Genomic DNA, 20,584 nt, shown 5'->3' with positions numbered 1-20,584 from the left:
GCATATAGCTGCAACATCCACTCGTTGTTGGCGGAGAAGAAGGCGAAGAAAATGAGTCCTCCCGCGTAACCCCGCGGCGTTCCAGTAGATGGCTCGAAGTTCGTCAGGCATCTTGAATGAGGCTCATCATCCCATTTAGCACAGACTGGACTGGGTCTTGACCTTCCCTAATAGCCATGAGGACTACTTTTAGGGTGTCAATAGCCCTGTCAATGGTTATCTGTGCAGGCCTTTGGGTGTTGGCCGGGATCGTCGTGGATGTAGGTACTGGAGGTTGGGCTGCAGCGGGAGCGGGCTGCTGCGCTGTTGCTGGAGCGGAGCGGGCATCCTCCTGCCTGTCTTTCATTTGCCTGCTCCTTTTGCCTCCTCTCTTCTTGTTTCTGCGGCTTCCTGTCTTGGTGGGTGGGTTCGCCGGTGCCATCAGTGAGTTCGCCTGTGTGTCTGTGGCGACCATGTTTGGTGCCAGTGGAATGTAGGTCCTGGTACGCCGGTCTGGTGCCAGCTGAGTCAGGGCGACGGTGCCAGCCCTCTTGTTACGCAATTCTTTTCTATATTGCGGGCACGCTGAGTGATTTGCGGAATGTGCCCCCCCGCAATTGATGCATGTGGCTGGAACCTCCAGAGGCCGTGGGCAGTCGCGTGCAGGGTGCTCTTCGCCGCACCGCACGCAAGCCAAGCGCCGATGGCACCCATGGCTAGAGTGCCGAAAGCCTTGGCAGCGATGGCACTGTGCCGGGCCCCTTTTGCTTCTCCAAGGTTCTATTTTATGCCTGGCATGTATAGGAGTTCGTTCACCCCGTAGATGCCAGGCACAAGATCCGGAGTGTTGGCGAGGATGGCGTAAAAAATGCACCCCGGTCTTCCCATCCTTGCTTTAATCGGGCGCACATATTCTGCCTGGTATCCCAGCTGGGCCAGCGCCTCGGTGATGTCTTCGGCTACGGTCGTTGCAGGCAGTCCACGAATGGCCACCTTCCGGCTCATTTCCGACGGTAGTGCGTACGTGAACCAAGAGATGGCAACAGTCTTCTCGAGCTCGGAGAGATACCGCTGTATTATGCGGTATTCATCCTCCGAGCCCGGTGTGAATCTCACGCCTCTTCCGAACGGGCGTGCATTTGGCGCGTGGCCCAATTTATCCTTTAGCGTTTTGAAATGCAACGCCCAGTCAGGAAGAACCTCCACTATGAGGGGAGAGAAACGAGGTTTCGGTGCAGGTGTTGGTGCTGGTGCTGACGTGGTGCTAGTGTGCCCTGGCACTAGAGAGGCTTGGGCAGATGCAGCTGTACGGCTCGGGCCAGGTGCCTGGAGTGCGTTGGCGAACGTGATGCTCGACGTTGTTGCTGTAGTGGGTACGGTACCCGGTGCCTGGTCCGTACTAATTTTGGAGGCATCTGTAGTAGTTGAGGGAACGCGGAGGGGGGGCATGTCTTTGCCAACTCCGTCTCTATCTCGGCGTCTTCTTGATTCTGGCCGGCTGGCCTGGATAGTCACTGGGCAGTGGCGTTTTCCTGTATCTGGGGTTTCGGACTCCGCAGCGCGCTGACGGCGCACCGGGGTCTGGAACATGGGCTGCGACTGCGCCTGGTCTAGCGCTCGAGCACGGTCGTTTAGGAACACGGCCATATGTTCCATTAGCTCCCGACTCAGCGCACCATTGAGCTCGAGTTCTGCCAGGACTACTATGTCCCTATTCAGTGACGACTGTGGGGACATAGCATCGTCCAGCACCCAGGTCCAGGTGGCGCGGAGGGGGAGCGCTTCTTCGGCTCCTGGTGTCGGTGGGCGCTGCGTGCAGCCCTGGGTGCCTGGCCTGAGGCAGGCGAGGCGGTTGGTGCGGGCGTCGATCCCGCGGGGCACGGCGCGCCAGGTTGCGCCGCGGAGAGAGGAGGCTCCCTCGACGTGGTCCCCTGGTCCATTGCCTGCACGGGTACGCCGTACAGCGCAGCGGAGCGCGGGGGCCGGGTGCCGCTGGTTGCGGCGGTGGCTGCGGCCGCAGCAGGGGACGCTTGTGTCCCCGCACGCGGCGGCTGGTGGCTGCTCATTCCTATGAGCACGGGCGGCGGCAACAGTTGACTGTCCTCACAACCCTTCTGTCCATCTCGATCTTGGTCCGGGCAGGGAGTCCAAGGGGAAGGGGTTCCCCTCCGCACAGGCCAGTGCGGGCGAAGTTCCTCCTTATTTGGTCACAAATAAGGCGAGAGCTTCTTGGTGTGGTCTTCGGGTTCGTGTGAGCTTGCTTTGGTCCGGTCTTCTTCTGATGGTGATGAGTACTTGATCCTTAGCACGTAACAGTCAGGCTGATCCTGAGCGTACAACGCCCGCGTGGCCTTTTATAAAGCAACAATGACATTGACAACGGTGACGCGCCCAAAGTGGCGCCACTGGAAACTGACAAATACAAAACCATCAATTCAATATTTACAGCATTTTATTAACTCTAAATGTTATTTCTAATTTTACTCCTTAAAACATCTTTTGTAATTAATTAACTAATTATGAATTTATTCCCAATATTTAAGTAAATTATCACCCACGCCGACAGATATGTCTTAATGGGAACGGAGTGTCTTAACACCAGATTCCCAGGTTCCCTCTGCCTACTCTGTTATGTGCAGGATACAGCTAATAAAAACTAATAAAATTAAAAATACAATTATATAGAACGAACGAATAGACTTTATCTAGTGCAAAATGCACGAAGATTGCACACTACTAAATTTATATATTTTTTGTTATTTTGGGTTTTAAATTAAGATGCGCCTATCATGTATTTCTATACATAAAGCTCATCGTTGAGTTCTACCCCTTAATACGCAATGCCTTCAGAATTCGGCAAAAGAAATATCTTAGTGGGAACGGAGTATCATAGCACTAGATTCCTAGGTTCCCTGTGCCTACCCTGCTATATGTAGGATACAGGTTGAAGTTAAAAAAAATAAAATGTTGATCACTCTTAACTTGGGCCAACGGTAAAACTTTATAAGCTCTAACTTAATTATCTAAACTCTGTACACGAGAAACATAGACGAATCTAAGCTGCAGCTTAATTTTCTGAATTTAATTTAGATTTCATAACGTTGAATACCCCTTTGTTGTTAGTGCGCGATAAACTTAATTATATGAAAAACAATTAAATAACTCATTCGTATTATAAATATACTTTTTAGTTTTTTCATATTTTGTTATTATCTGAAGGTTACCTTGTGCTTATGAATATAATGTAAATAAGAAAATATAAAATATTTTATTAAGTTTCGTTATTTTTTTATCTTGGCGTGTCACCCGCATAATGCGTGCGGGTAGTCAGAAATAATTACTTTTTGTTATAATCCGTGCGCTTATTTAAAGACATGGATTTCTCTTTAAAACATGTATATTGTGTAACATAATCTTTTTTTCCATCTCCTACACATGCATCTCTTTTGTGTGTCCTCCCTACAATATGAAATAGGCGAAGAGATTAGTGGTTAAAACGCTTGAAACGCCATAAACTAATAACAACGAACAGAACCGAACTAAGAATTAAAAACAGAACAGAAATACACGGTTTGGTAGATAGCAAAATAAACGTGTTTTTCAACCAATATTATTACCACACAAATAATTTCGTATTTTATCAGAACACTGCCTGCTCAATTTTGCACTTAAATTCGAGATATTGCGTGATAAGAGGTAAGGCGGTGAGAGGTTGAGGGTTTGATTTCCACTCAATGAAAGTGAAACATTAAATGGATTTTTTATATAATTATATTATAAAATCAAAAATAATTACTTTTAAAAAACCATCAAAATGAGCTCGATAAGTGCTTCTCGTTTCTTATGGAAAATTAGCGTCTTTCAGGTGGAAATTGCAAGGCACCGGATAGTGACTGAATCTTAATCGCGGGTTATGGCTCTTGACGGGGACATTTTGCTGTCGTTTTAAGCGTGTTTAAAATGAACGATTATAAAGTGTATGATTCAAATAACTTTAAAAAATGTACCTCTATTAGGAAATAAGATAAGATAAGATAAAAAGTCTTTATTGCACATTTACAAGAATTACAAGTATAATTTTGGGACATAAAATGCACAAAGGCGGCCTTATCACTAAAAGTGATCTCTTCCAGGCAACCAATCCAAGGATAGGACATCTAAGAGTGAGGGCAAAATGTGGTGCAAAGCTTAAGTAAACTTAGCCTGTACATACAATACATATTACATATAGATATACATATATATATAATACACATACATAAATATATAGATAATATACATACACATATACATTAAATATATATATAATAAGCTTGGACAGGATAGTAAGAAGACAGTGAGCTACGACATGTGTAAAGTTTTAATAGACATAGTTTATCATAGTTAATTTGTATAGCTTTTTAGGTTTTACTGATAAAGTGTCCATGTACAACTAAAATTATCGTATCTCATAAAATAACAAAAATTTTAAGAAATATATGAGACTAAAAACGTGTCGCTTCCGTAAGTAATAAAAGGACGCGAGTCACCTAGGTTACGTCGTTGAATATAATAACGTCACAGCACTTAAACGATATTGATTGAAGTTCGAACCGGCATGATATTACAATTTATACCTCTACCTTATTTAGTGTCTTAAAGGAAACAGAATATCCACCATTTACACCATCATATTTCCTCCAAATCGTATTTGAATTCCCAATAATTACATTCGTTTAGGCTAGTATCAACTCCTTCAACAATAATATGTAGAATAATCGTTTCTTGAAATTAAAGAACATGTATTAAATTGATTGCGTCGACATTATACTATCAAAAAAGCTTTCACAGAACTTTTCCCAAGAGGCATCGATGTAAAATCAATAATTTAATTTCAAACGTGGCGTAATCAGACGAAGACGTGTGTATATAAGCAGAAGTTAAATTTTATTAGAAAACGTCTGTAAATCTTATAGCAATGTATATTAGTAACCGATATCGTGATTTTATTTTGTTACAAAATGCCGTTGGTATCAATCGATCGTTTTGGTTTAGAAATAGAAATATGAGGATTATTGGAAATTTTATTTTTTCCGTAGCTGCTATAATTATTGCTAGTTGTGTATTTTACGATATTTTTAACGTCAAATTACATAAAAGAGAAACTAACTCGATTTTATCTTATGTAAATATTCTAACACACATCGTGGGTACGGAAGCGTTATATCTTACAATAGCATCAACCAGGAGCACAAAAACTATCAAAGCATTGCAAGTGTTAAATGAAAAATGCGATATATTTTTAATAAATAATGACAAATATCATGAAAATGCGAACATAATGAAATATACTATTATAAGTATATTTACTATTGTTTTTGATATAATTAGTTTAAAACTGTTAGATCTATCACCCTGTGTTATTCTAACATTAGCTGCAGCATTTGCAGCTCATGATACAGAATTGTTTTTTTATTATTTACTTATAAATGAATTTAATATTCGGCTAGAACTTTCAACCCAAGTCACACCGGTCGCAGGAATGAGGATTTACAGACATATCTTGGTTTGTGCATCCAGTTTCAATGAAGATTTTAGTTGGAATGTAAGTGTAACGCACCGACTTTTACTTTTAATATTATTGTTTGGGATATATGCTAGTTATAATTTTTAAATTATGAAATTTAGATATATCAACAACAATTGTATATAATTATTATTGGCCTAAATAATTACAAAATATAAATTCTAGAGGAGGATTTTGGAGGTCTCTATTTTTTAGTGCATTAAAAAAATAACGAAACATATTCCAGAATTATTGTCAAATCTCCTATTTCCATCAATAGTAATTTACTATCAATTCGAATGATGATTGGTTTGTAATTTGTACTAATCATTTTCAGTGGCAGCTGAATGTTACTGACATACTATCAAAGGTTTAAATTGACAACAGATTTCCTATTGCGAAATGATTTGAAAGAGAGAAATTAAGATATTAATTTTGAAATCACAGAGAGATTTTCTCTGAACAGTTAAAACTATATGAGTGAAGTGAGTGTATTGAACTTCAGTGTACGCCAATATGGAGGACAGATTATCTTGACACTCTCTCGGTCTCTTCTTTCTGTCTATTCTGCTATGCAAAATACGGGGTAAAGCGGAATTAAAAAAATAATCAGTAATAAATAGGTGTATTTATCGCTCTTTAATATGTATTATTTGTATTTTAAATGCATGATTGAGTTATAGATTAATAAACTGACTGATATATTTTTCACAGATAGCGTTGATGCATTTTATGATAACTATTACCAATACAATTTATGGGGCAATAATTTTTCAAGGGAAACCGGTAAGTGATTTTTAATTACTATCTTATATTTTTTTAGCTTCACGATGTATCTCCCCATATACAGCATGCACAGGGAACCTATTGTTAAGACACTCCATTTCCTATTTTGCCCCAATATTTGAGATATTGTTTGTTCGCAAGAAAGCGCATGAAAAGCGCCTAAGTTCCTTTTATTACACAATTTGATAATCATAAATTTTATGTTTCCCCTTTTTTTGGGTCTCAATTACTTTCTTTCTATTTTTAGGAACTTGATATTAAAATTGGATAACTTTTTTTAACTTCATGCTGTATTCCGCACATAAAAGGGTAGACAGAGGAAACCTAGAAACATAGGGAGGTTACCAGAGCGAGGTAATAAATATTTCATTGGCAGTGGGAATTGAACCCACAACCACTTTATTATCGCCTGCTTGTACCCCTGCGCCACGACTGGCCCCAGCAAAATATATACAGTATGTATATTTAAATTTTCTTTATATTTCAGGACAATCTATTCTTATTTTATCTCATCTTTCGTATTTTGAGGTCAAGTTACGCATTACTCAAAGTGGCCGCTGGAGCATACATAACAAACAGTTTATGTAAAAATCTAACACAAGCATTGGCGGCGAGATTGTGTTTTGATTTTCCACTCCATGGTAATAAATTTATAGTTTACTATCTTATTTGGCGCAGCCATCTTGGCGGAGTGAAAAAGCATTTGAAAATAAAATGAATGATGAACGTTGAATTATTGCTGCGAATTTCGAAGGCTATCTATCTATCTATCTAGGTATCGTCCTATGTAATGGAGGAGATATAAAACGTTAAATAAACTTTAAAAAATAATATATACCTATTAAGTTTTTAAATAACTTATACAACGTAAAATATATTATAAAGTGTAATATAATTTCAGATAAAAGTATTACACGGAAACTGACGAAGCGATGGTTACGAGCAGTAAGGACATTCCAGCCTCGATATTCTGATTCTTCGAAGTACACGCTCGACCTCAGCGTGCCGGCGTCGTTGATAGGCGTCGTTTTTAATTATATTCTCATTCTGACACAGGTAACCTTAAACATAAGAGTATTTTGGAATTTAATTTAAACAATAACAATCTATAATGAGAAAGTGGAGAATGGAGATACCGTAACGGGAACGGACACTCCTAGCAAAGGTTCCCTGATTGAGATTTTTTTATGTTCCTAAAAACATAAAAAAAGGTTCTGAGACAAATAAATGTGTTTTATAATCATATGAAATTAATTTAATATTTATTTAGACTCAGAGTTGACTTCCTAGCCTATCAACACGTAATGTTTCGAAAATTTTGTGGAAATTGAAGAATGGAGGGTCTAACCTCGGTTAAACACCCTTATGTATGCAGGATATAGCGTGGAGCTAAAAAAAATATTATACTAAAAATGTGTCCATCGGCAACAATATCTTAGTCACTTATTCGTCCGATTTTATGAAATAACGAATTATATCCAAAGCCCTTAAAGCAATAGCCTTTCTCTTTTTGCTCACGCTGTATCCCGCATCGCGTGGTAGGCAGAGGGAACCTATGAACATAATTTTAAGACACTTCCTCGCGAAAAAATGAAAATGTTAAATATTTAATTTTCTCGAGTGGGAATTGAACTCATAACCTGTCACGTTTACTGTTGCACGTTGGTGCCTTTGTGTCACGACTGGCCTCAAGCTTTTTAACATAAAAAAGCAATCGATATCCACTGTACAATAAGTACTTATATTAATATTCTTAACTTATAAAACAAAAGCACTAGTAGGTTACTACTTGTTAAGCTCTCATAATTTCATTTGAAAAATTCAAGTATTTTACAATTTTCACTTTAATTTTAACGCCTTGCACTAAAAGTAAGCACGCTTTTTACAGATTCTGAATGCAATTAAAACGAACGATTCATCTTTCTGAACTACTGGAGGCGAGAGGGAGGTACATTTTTATTATTAACAGTGCAGAAATCTTAATATCGAATTTGCTTTAAGAATTAACTTGTGCACTTAAAATATTAATAATTAAAGATTCATAAATGTTTGTATGTGTAATAAAAATGTTCTTGATGCTTAATAAAATAAAATATCTATAATATGTATTGGCACGTATGTCCTAACTCTAGATTTTCAGGTTCCCTCTACTTACCCTACGCAGGTACAATGGGTACAACAATCATGATCACTATGTTACTTACTACTTTTTTTAGCTTCACTTTGTGCCTTCATGGTACAGTAACGTCTGGCAGTAAACGTTATGTAGGTTCCATTCCCACTCGGAGTAATTATTCTCTATTTTTCCTCCTCCTCATTATACGCCGATTTGAGTTCCTTCACTCAACGCACAATATCTCGATCTTGAACAAAAAGTGGAGAACAGAGTGTATTTCGCTGAGTAGAATCATTCATTGCATCAGAAACTCATAAAACCAATAGTAATTACTTTCAGATAAAAGCAAAAAATGAGTAAAATGATGATTTAATTATACATAAAATATACTTATATATTTATTACTAGTATTATAATGAATCATTTTAATCCAGAGCTTTCCCAATATGCTTAATTAGTTGAATATCATTTTCACTTTATTCCAGTCTGGAAATTATTATAGACATCATGAATAATCATATAAAAATCAATCAGTGTTCCCTTTTTTTGGTTCAAGCTTTACCATGCAAATAGGAGGGTAACCAGAGGGAATACAGTGATGAGACACTCTGTTCTCCACGTACCACACAATTTTCATGTTGAGTAGTATATCTCATCTCAACACTTACCTGAGTACCACTACGCCACCATTGTAACCATAATTATAATATAATCTCACTTCAATGTTTCCAGCAGACGCTTTAAAAGGCTTCTCAATCCAAGTAATATATTATTTCTCTGTGAAATGTGACGTTTCGTTCATTTGTCATCCACCGTTGAATTTATAAGTGTCGAAACCAGCGGGCTTCGTCTGTCTTTAATATGTATTTGAGTTGGATATTAAGGATATTCAAGATGTAGTTTAGTTGGCATTTGTCGTAAAGGAGGTGGTTCTGTGTTCGAATTTTACCTGGGGGAAGTTTTTTAATATTTATATAATGATATTGGAATTTGTACTAATATTTTAAAGCTGAAGAGCTGAAGAGAAAGAAGAAATAGTAATTATTAAATCCACCGAGTGGGAATTGAGCCCATATCTGTCGTGTCATACTCGTATATAGAGGCTGTGCTGCTGCATCACGACGGCCTCGACCAACGTAAATTATAAAGTTATAAATACATTCACATATAGCAATATTTTCATCAACCATATTTGGAACACCATAATCGATTTATCAAAGCTCGAAGCTCCCTCAAACTACGCCATTTTGGAAAGGAAATAACTCGTGACTGCAATTAACCGTCAAAAGGCACCGACGAAAGTTCACCTCCATTTTGCCACAGAGTACTGAACTAAGACAATTGAGTTGTGTCTGTATAGAGACGTCTAGCCGTATACCTAGCTTAATAGGTTTTGAAACATATTCGCTTATTTTAAAGCAGGGTGGACAGAAGGAACCTGGCAACTTAGTTTTAAGACATTCCGTTCCCATTGGCACACTTCAATTCCCCCATCTTCCGACGAATTCTAGAGACATTGCCTGTTGAAAGTTGGAACACAACGCTGCGTCTCGTTACCAGCTGTGCTGTCTCTCAATTGAGAATCGTGCTCCCTGCACCACGACTGGCCACTATAAAACATTCTACCCCTTAATTATTATCTAAAACCAAGGGAAGTCCACATCAAAAAGGTTCCATAACAAATCTCAGTGCGAAGCGTCATTTTTACAGGGAAATGAGTCGTTAGGCGCGGAAGCCCGTAGCTTGGAGTACGGCGGCGTAATTAACCCTCGATTGCTACGGTGGAAAAATTTAAATTTATGCTAACGTGGATATGCTGACGTAGTTTAATAGGAAAGTAGGTTGTTGTGGCGCAGTGGTAGTGTACTGATGAAAAGGTTGTAGATTCAGGATTGAGTGGAAGTGGTGGTTTTGGTAACATATTAATGTTCTTCATGGATTCAATATAACCTGTCTAATATGAGCGATCCTTTGACGTTTTAAAATTTACGTAGTTGCGAAGGAATTAATAATAAAAAGCTATTTTAAAAAAATAATTAATTTTAACATATACTTATTTATATATGTTTTATACAATATATTGATACAACTAAATATTGAATCCATCGTGGTGCAACGCCCACATCCACAGCCACGGTTTGATTTTCATTTGGGAAAAGAAATGGTTTTCATGACCTCGCTCTGATACCAAGACAGTGCACAGTCTCGAAAATTAAAAAGAGCGTCTTAACATGAGGTTCTCTCTGCCTACCCTGCTATGTGCAGGATACATTGAAGCTGAAAAAATTATAATGTTAATATTTAAAAAACATTAACACTGCATAAAAGTACGAAGTAAAATTATTTATTGCTACCGGTATATATAAGGGCATGTCCTCACAAGACTACCGCCCGGTCACGGCTATTTTTGCATTTTGTAAATGAGCGCTTAATGACGTTCTTTGTTTTTAACTTCACTTACAATTAAATTGAGAGATTGAATTAAACTGTACAGACTGAACTGTAGTTGACAGTAATTATTTATATTAAAATTTAATCAGCTTCAGGCTGTATCTAGCACACTGCAGGGTAGCCAGAGGAAACCTAGTGTTAAAACTCTCCGTTTCCCAATTTTAGTAGTTATAAATAGTCATTGAGTGTAGAACCTTAACGCCGCGCTTTGATTCGTTTTGGAAATGAATATACATTATACTTAATGGGACGTATTGTGAAATTATTCTTATAAATGAAATTTACTGGACAGTTTCCAAGAGCCGCGGGTTCAAATAGCGCTACTATCAAACTTTTACTTATTTTCTATATAATTTTTTTTCTCACTGCGTATTCCGTATTTTACAGGGTAACCTAGTGTTAAGACAGTCTCCCCCCACTTTCCACTAAATTATTGAGCTAATTATTGTTGAGTGGCGGTGCTCAACGCTGCGCTTTAGCTTTAGCATAAGTAATCATTAATTTCACCGAGTGGGAATCAAACCTCCAATCGTTGCGTTTACATTTACACGGTTATGCCTCTATGCGGAATACATGTAGCTGCCTTTGTACCTAACATCCTTGTATTAGATTATTCCTTGTACACAAATTAACTACGGAATAAAATCAAAGAGTGTTAATGTTTGTATCATCCTGAAACTTGGCAATCATATTTAGATTAGATGACAGTACTATATAATGGCACCACTGATCAGGTCTGACACGTAGTGTGGCTGGTCATTTCATTGTTATAATCATTGAGTCATAAATAAAAACCTACTAATAGTGATGTCATTATATTCCTTTCCAGCCTATGTATAATAGGGTGCGTGTATGTGGTATTCCGAGGGGTGCAGGTTCGAATGAAACTTGTGTGTCTTACTGAAAAAGGAATCTCTTTCAGAATGCGCCACAATAACATTTATTAAAATGCATTTCTAAGTAGTATGTATGCATGGCCCAGTGGGACAGCTTCAGATTGTAACCGTGAAGAATGTAGGTTCGATTCTTACTTGAGAGAATGAATTATTTTCATTTTCTCACTTAGGTAACAAGATAAAGTGCGGGATTGAGCTCCACCGCTTAACACGCAATGTAACGAACCACTAGATTTTCTCTTCCTACCCTGCTATATACGGAGCACAGTTGGAAAAAATCATGTTAATGAAAAAGAAAAGTCTTTCAGAACTCTCCGAAAATACCTAACAAAGAGGCTTTATTACGACTACTTTTTGCACTACACAATTAGGGTTACTACAGTACAGTGGGTGCATTAGCTTCTATTGAAGATGGGGATCGGCTTTCACGAAAATGAGATGGTACCTTGCTTTACGAAATCTGTTTGTTTCTTCGAAATCATTTGATGGAAGTTCCTTCTATGGATGATTAAACTTGTATAAAGAGATTTCGGTATACTTGGACAAAGTACTTACTACATTTTGCTGAATTTGATCTATTTCATTTAATATTTTATCCTAGAAGCAAAAAAGATTTCCAAAATAAAAGTGAATGGTAAGGGAAGCAGAGGAATGTCACGGCCGACCTTCGAAATCAGTATCGATGACCCCCCGGATGCCAGAGGAAGGGTATCAAGAGGTTGATGAAAGTGGATGAGGCGATTTGGGTATAAACCCTAGGGTAGGGTAGGCAGAGGACACTCTTATGACGGAGGTGGATAGCGAGGGTTCTTCAGTGTGATGGAAGTAAAACAAGCGTTAGGCTACTATGTTTATAATCCAGGCTTTTACAAAATTATGTCTGTCGTACGATTCATGCCCGCTATTTTTATACTCTTTTATATTTTAAACATGTTCCATTTGTCGATGTTAAATAATTTAAAAATAATAAAAATACTATATACGCCAATAGAAAACTATTATTAATTATATATCATTATGTATTATTATGTATATTATTATTATCATCATAAATTATGATTGTTAATTATGAAATTATTATTTCTAATTATTGCAGTACAAGACAGAATATTATATTATATTAAATACCGACATATATATTATATTAAATAGCGGGTGGTATAATGCGAGGTTATTATATTATCTGTTACACTCTGTAGCCATAAGTAGAAATCAACGCCGCACTTTGTCTTGTTAAAGAGTGTTGACATGAAAATAATAAAGTTCTCCGGATGGGAATTGAACCCACAGTCATCACATGTACAGCCAGACTCTTTACCTCTACATTATATTTTGTAGGTTATTTTAGTAAATGAGAATCCCGTCAAAAACATAAATGTAAAATGAAAGCCAAGTTCAGTAATAAAACATATGCTTTCAGCGATAAAAGAAGTGAGATGTAAATGTATGCCAAGTTCAATGGTCAGTCCTAAAATTTATTTTTAACAATATAAAATATTTTATAACAACTGAAAATGCCCATTCTTCTTACAACTTGGAGACTTTATTTATGTGTAATATCTGACTTGGCCAGTTTTCAAATTAATTTACATCGATATAAATAAATGTATTCAAATTCTGTTCTATTCAGATTCTATTGTATTTTTATTTTTATAAAATTTGAAATTGAGACTCTTAAAAATATTTTATTGAACACGTGTTTCAAAGTTTATTAGAATTCATCCCTAAGCAATAAGCAAGTACGCGTCCGCTAGTACTGTACAAATCTACTGCAGCCTTTATTTCGGAAGTAGCTCCGTACGTAGTTAAGCAAAGCATGTCTTCTTTAGAAGAGTAAGGATTCCCGTTTCAAGCGCTAGTGTAGATACTTAAATCATTCCAGTTACGACATACGTACTCTACTATAGTCTCGCGCAATTTATAAGTTTGTTGTATATCAATACGCTCAAACAAAGAATATGCAATAGCATGGAAGAGACAGCTCCCATCGGGAGGCATTGGAACAATTCGGTGTAAGTTCTTGTTTCACCCACAAGCAATTCTATTGTACGACTCATTGTTCAACATGTCTTGGAAAAAATATAAACAATAAGTTTATTAAGTGCTGACGGTACCATTCTGAATTGATATGATCCCAAGGTCGACTTCGTTCTCTGCCGTTTTCACAAGTGTTCCTAAAACCAGTAAAATCATGAAACCTAGGCCAAAAAAACCATTAAAATATGAGCGCCTTCGTACAATACAATATATGTAATATAATTAGGTATTTACTTTTTTATTATGGTCAATAATATTATGTTTTATTACTCTTAAGATGATATTTAATTATATATTAAAATAGATTATATTTATCTATGAATCTCGACTATAGTTTTTATTTTGTTGATTAAATGACAGTTGTCAGATTAGAAAGTAATTAATGTATGCTGCGTTTAGAAATCTGATATATTTATTATTAATTATATTATTTTGTTGGAATAACTCAACACGCAATGCCTCCAGAGTTCGATGGAAAGAGGGGAACTGAGTGTCTTAACACTAGGTTCCCTCTGTCTACTCCGCTATGTGTGGGATACATCGTAAAGCGGATTTATTTATTTTTTATTATTTTGTTTAAGTAATTTTTAATTTTCTCTTATTTTTTTATTAACAACTAGCGGACGCGCGCAGCTTCGCTTGCGTATTTAAAAGTGAATTCTAATAACCCGTGAAACATGTGTTCAATGAAATATTTTTAAGAGTCTAAATTTCAAATTTTATAAAAATCGGTGGCGATTTAAAGATTTTTCCATACAAACTTTCAACCCCTTACTTGCACCCTTAGTGGGTGAATTCTAGAAAACCATGAAACATATGTTCAATTAAATATTTTTAAGAGTCTAAATATCAAATTTTATAAAAATCGGTGGCGATTTAAAAATTTTCCCATACAAACTTTCAACCCCTTATTTGCACCCTTAGGGGGTGAATTCTAGAAAACCATGAAACATGTGTTTAATTATATACGTTTAAGAGTCTGAATTTCAAATTTTATAAAAATTGGAGACGATTTAAAAAAAAACCTATACAAACTTTCAACCCCTTATTTGCACCCTTAGGGGGTGAATTCTAGAAAACCATGAAACATGTGTTTAATTATATACGTTTAAGAGTCTGAATTTCAAATTTTATAAAAATTGGAGACGATTTAAAAAAAAACCTATACAAACTTTCAACCCCTTATTTGCACCCTTAGGGGGTGAATTCTAGAAAACCATGAAACATGTGTTTAATTATATACGTTTAAGAGTCTGAATTTCAAATTTTATAAAAATTGGAGACGATTTAAAAAAAAACCTATACAAACTTTCAACCCCTTATTTGCACCCTTAGGGGGAGAATTCTAGAAAATGATGAAACACGTGTTCAATTAAATACTTTTAAAAATCTACATTTCAAATTTTATAAAAATCGGTGCCGATTTATTTTTTTTTCCATACAAACTTTGAGCCCCTATTTCACCCCTTTAGGGTAAAATTTTTCAAAATCCCTTCTTAGTGGATGTCCAGATTACGAAAGTAAACTTTTGTCCAAATTTTACGTTTCTACCATCAGCGGTTACGGCTGTGCGTGCGTCTTACCTCAGTCAGTGAGGACAAGTCCTTTTATATATATAGATTACTTAAATTTTTACTGTTAATAATTACTTTACAATTACTTCTGTTAAGATAGCTGGTAGGCTGACAATATATCAAATTAAAAATAAAATCAGCTTCACGCTGTATCCCGCACACAGCAGAGTAGACAGAGGGAACCTAGTGTTAATACACTCAGTAACCCCACTTTCCATCGAATTCTGGAGGCATTGCGTGTTGAGTCGCGGAACTCTCCGCCGCGCCTTGCCTCGACACCAGAGCGAAGAAATGGAAATATAAGTTTAAATAAATATTTCATTTCCTCGAGTGGGAATCGAACTCACTACCAGTCGGTTTAACAGTCACACTTTGTGCCCCTGTGCCACGACTGACCTTACAGATAGTATATTATTATTAAATTTTATATATATTTCTATCAATATAATTATTTTTTTTTATATTTATTTTTTTGTGTATTTTTTTCTGTTTTAGGGTTCTGTACCTCGAAAGCAATAAAACAGAACCCTTATAGGATCTTATATAGGACTTAGTACTTAAATATTGTAATAATAATTTAATATCAAATACGTTAATCGACTATGCCAATACTCTTAGTATAATAAGTACTAAAACATATGTTTAAATTATAATAAATAATAATGAAGGATGTTAATCCATTTATTATATTTTTATATTTTTACGTGAAGCCCTTGAAGTCCACATGATAGCAGGCTTTGTCAGGACATAAATTAGAGGCATTTTCAGCTACAAATGGAGACATATCTTATCTTAGAATATACTTGAAAGCATCGTGTTGTTTTAGATGGCTTACGTAAGTAATAGTGAAGTTAGTCTCCATAACAAATAAAATATTTACTAACGCGTGACATAAATTAAAGCAACATATATAAATAATGCATTGCTCTTATTTTTTTGTCAGGCGCTAAGCCTAAAAATCAATTATCATGAACTCTGATTGCTATGCTTTCATTACAGGCGCTATAAGTAAATGTTCCTAATTGAATCTATTTATTGAAAAATTATAAGAAAATATTAAAAAAATACTAGTTTCGGATTTTTCCCTTGACATACACCCAATTACTTAACCGGGTGCTAACTTTCACCATTCTAGATCATCTGGAACTTGGTTAACATTAAGGTCTATAGGTCAGTCACCCCCCTAAAAATTTACGATTTTTGGACGTCATTATCTAAATAACTGTTTGTGCTGTGTTTATGAAATTTAATGCACGTATACAGGTAGGGGGTCTAAATATTTGAGCCAAATATGACAGCTTTAGGTGGAATAGTTTTTGAGTTACGAATAGGTAAAAAGTGGCTTCAAATGGTTCGTGTAAAATAACACACGGTGCTGCTCGCCAGTTTTGTTTGTAAAAATACTTGGCTACGCGCTCCGCGCGTTTTAAATAATGACACTAAAAACACAACAAAGCACAGAAAAGACAAGAACAACTGAAAAATTACAAGTGAAGTATGGAACTAATGTCGTAAAATTAAAATCAAAGCAAGGAGATTCGCACGCAGCAACTAAGTCTACAATAAAACACAAAACAATTACCAATGGTTTATTATTTTAATAAAACATTCACAATCATCGTTTACAATATCACTATTAAATTCAGTCGATTTTGCCCTAACACGATTGAATCGACAATTTTTTTTTTATTTCTAATAATTTTCAAGTGGTGCTTTCCATGTATTTATGTATGTTTGTATGTATTTACATGAAATGTTACAGCTATTTTGAAATACTCAATTACAATAAAAATATAAACTTCGAGGTCAGTCTCGAGGCAGAGAGGCGTTGAGTTCGTCACCTCCAAAATTCGGCTGAAAGTGGGGGACGGTAGTGTCTTAATGGAAACGGAGTGTCTTAACACTAGGTTTCCAGATACCTCCTCTAATTTTGAGGCATTGTGGGTTGAGTGTCGGTACTTAATGTCACGCTTTGCCTCTTTGCCAGAGCAAAGAAATGAAAGTATAAAAAAAATGTTTCCCCCGAATGAGATTCAAACTCAAAACCATAGCTCTTCTCAATTTATCACTATACGAGTATTACCTTATTAATATTCCACAGAACCACAAAATAGAGTATATTTGGTGGTCACTTTGTAACGTACCAGCTAACTCTGTGGTCAGTTTGACATCGAGGATCACTCAGCAATTATAATTCAATTTTAATCAATAATCGTGACCTAATTTTGAAATTTCAATTGACATTATTAATTATGCAATTAAATTTTATATGTTTGTATTTTTTTCTTTAATTGTTTGCCTTTTATATGGATTCAATAGAATAATAATATCAATAATAATGGGCCTCCATTCAATGGCGCAGTGTGGATTCGAATATTTTCATTTCTTTGTTCCGGTAGACAAAGGGCAGCGTTGAGTTTCGTCACTGGATGTGCAAGATCTCGTAATTTGCAACGGAACGGAATGTCTTAATGCTAGATTATCTATGCCTACCAAGTTATGTGGGAAGAAGAAAACAGTTTTTTTGTGCAAACTTATTTTTTTTATGTTTGTGTATGCAACGTGACATGGCGTGCTCGGAACCTCATAGCTTGCAAATACTAAACCTTTTATTAATGTACTAAAAATCAATTTAAAATTATAAAACGGAAAATAGCTACAAATCTTAGTTTATGAAATAAAATAGAATCCCTTATCATGTGATCATCTTATGTTTAATTAAATGGAAAGAAATTCATTTATTTTTTTTACATAATGTCCTAAAATACACTTTTATTTAAAACTAATAGTCTAGCCTACAATTGACCGGTCACCCATTCTCTTATGGATTCACTCGTCTAAGCTTAACGTTAAAAATATATAAACCTGAGCAACTTATTCAAATTTACCATTTGAAATAATTCATATAATTTTCTTGTATTAAAAACGTGTTACAGTGCAGTGGTTTTGTCGCCTGTTCAATTCCTTTAAACCTTAGATATTTATTAATAGAATTCATTTGCTGAGCTAAACTAATTAAATATTAAGCCATAAATATTTAAAAATTTAAAAAAAAAATTAAAAACGTTTTCATTATTACGTATAAAAACTTATTTATATCATAGCAGGCAAGGGGGAGGCAGGAATTTTATGTAACTAAGAAATAAATTACTTCGTCCAAACATAAGTATAAGAAAGTTAAATAATTAAGCAAAATAAAAAAATATTGGTTTTAATTAGTATCAATTTTAGTGTTTAAAATAACCTGATAATTGTTAGCTCTTGAAGCCAAAACATCAAATACCATAAAAAAAGTTAGAGCAGTTAAATATTTGTAACGAACTGCCAACTACTATAGTAATCATACAAGTTACGCTTATTTTTTGTTCATACATCTTCTTCTACTTTATGAGAGAGAGGGAGAGATGTATGATAATAAACATAAACAAGGCAATAAACATACTAGGAAAAAAACAAAAGTAGCTGTAATCAACGTGGTCGAGGTTTGTGGCGTAAGACAATTCACAAATAAAAAATTATACATATCACATATACTTAGGTATAATAGAAATTATATTCGAACAACGCTTCGTCCATCAGAGCGAGAAAATAAATATAATTCGCTCCTCCTAGTAGGAATCGAACCCACAACCGTCGGTCGTTTTTACATTGGGCATTGTCTCTAAGCATTAAAACATAAAATAAACATTACAATTAACTATACATATAAATACTGCTACTATAATTTGAGCTCATCCTTGTAAACAATATTCATATCATTATTAGATCTTCAAAAGTAGTTAAAGAAAGAAAGAGTTCACTAATTTGTACATTGACGACTCCATTCATTCGTTCAGTCATTCGTTTATTTTATGCAGAAATAACGTATTTGCACTTTTAAATATTTATTTCATTTTATCTCATACATATTTTCTATTTATTTTTTCTTAATACAATTACATCACTGTTGCATCAAATGAGCGATATGAAAAATTGAATTTAGATTTACCATTTTAATACAATTTATTTACGAAAACAGAGAGTTTAAGAGTATATAACGTTTTATATCATATTTTTATAACTAGACCCAAAAAATAATCCAATTTTATATACATTGACTTTTTCAAGGCTTAAATATGAACCCATAACCATTATCATCAGCAACAACATCAATAACATTACAAGTTGAAATTACCCTTTGAAATATAAATAAAAAGTGTAACTCAAAATTAATTTAGTTATTTATTTTAACTAGATCATCAATTGAAATTCTAGTGTCAAATATAAATAAAAAAATAGTGACAAATAAAAAAAACAGAGAGTCATATTATTACACGTTATCATACTTACGTTGAACGTCAGATCAACCAAAAACAACATTTAATTCCCAACACTTTACATACATTGTATACTATAATAAAATATGTCCAAAAGTCATTTTACTATCTAGTATTTAGTATTTTTTTTATATACAGGATTCTCGAACTTTTCTTGAAGCTGTGACCACCTCGAGCCTGGACGCGGTGATGTCCACCCCACGGGCTGTCACACCACGATTCACGAAGGAAATGCTCTGTATTGAGTGTTAAAATGATGATGTTTTTTTTTTAAATTTTTAAAATGTTATATATATCCACACTTTGGAAGGAAAAAATCTTTTTTAGAACTGCGCCTTTAGGAAACCGTAGCGGAATTTTATAAAATTCTGCAAATATGGTGACAACATAATGAGTAGTAACTGTACGGGGATCGAACTCAAAATCTGTGCGTTTAACGACGGCGTAAATACATTTTACATTCCCCAAAATGGTATATGAACCTATTGAATCGACATAGATAGGACAATACAAGTCTATTAAAATGATGCATACTTACACCGTTATTGGGTAACATTACAGAACTGTCGTTATACATTTTGGTAGTTTCACTTTCTTGTTCAACATTTGTTTTATAACTGTCGACTGGTTTTTTGTCTGAAATAGATAATAAAATTGTAAAGACATATTATGAAAGAAAAAAATATGATTTTATATGTAAGTCCTTTCATTTTATAAGTTTATTATTGAGAAACACGAGACCGGGATGCAGGAGCACAACTGCACATGCAGGGTGTACGTGGGTCCGATTCCCACTTGACGAAATAAAATGTTCAATATTGACGCTCGTGGGTCAACCAGGCAGAATGGGGCGTTCAGACCCGTCATTTAATATGCAATGCCTC

General features: G+C 35.5%; 2 protein-coding genes across 3 annotated transcripts in view; one reads left to right on the top strand and one right to left on the bottom strand.

Annotated features, from left to right (window-relative positions):
* Positions 1-8,402, top strand: part of LOC146536596 (uncharacterized) — a 47,980-nt gene extending 39,578 nt beyond the window's left edge. Inside the window, exons 1-5 of one of the 2 annotated variants that reach the window (XM_085189277.1) lie at positions 4,474-5,563; positions 6,239-6,310; positions 6,798-6,951; positions 7,212-7,366; positions 8,199-8,402. In XM_085189277.1, coding sequence (XP_085045403.1) covers positions 4,937-5,563; positions 6,239-6,310; positions 6,798-6,951; positions 7,212-7,366; positions 8,199-8,237 — 1,047 coding nt within the window. In that variant the 5' untranslated portion in view covers positions 4,474-4,936 and the 3' untranslated portion in view covers positions 8,238-8,402. Of the gene's footprint in view, positions 1-4,473; positions 5,564-6,238; positions 6,311-6,797; positions 6,952-7,211; positions 7,367-8,198 lie in introns of those variants that run through there. The other variant, XM_085189278.1, reaches the window with a different exon arrangement.
* Positions 8,403-16,959: 8,557 nt separating this feature from the next.
* LOC146536595 (synaptogenesis protein syg-2-like) overlaps positions 16,960-20,584 on the bottom strand; it is a 55,598-nt gene continuing 51,973 nt past the window's right edge. Inside the window, exons 16-17 of the mRNA XM_085189630.1 lie at positions 20,239-20,336; positions 16,960-19,936 (exon numbers count right to left, since the gene is read on the bottom strand). Of these exons, the coding sequence (XP_085045756.1) occupies positions 19,829-19,936; positions 20,239-20,336 (206 nt within the window). The 3' untranslated portion in view covers positions 16,960-19,828. The remainder of the gene's footprint in view (positions 19,937-20,238; positions 20,337-20,584) is intronic.

The sequence above is a fragment of the Heliconius melpomene genome, chromosome 8 (genome assembly GCF_056956725.1).
Source record: "Heliconius melpomene rosina isolate 202511_hmr_F chromosome 8, ASM5695672v1, whole genome shotgun sequence".
Taxonomy (NCBI): Eukaryota; Metazoa; Arthropoda; class Insecta; order Lepidoptera; family Nymphalidae; genus Heliconius; species Heliconius melpomene.
This window is presented reverse-complemented; position numbering and strand designations above follow the sequence as displayed.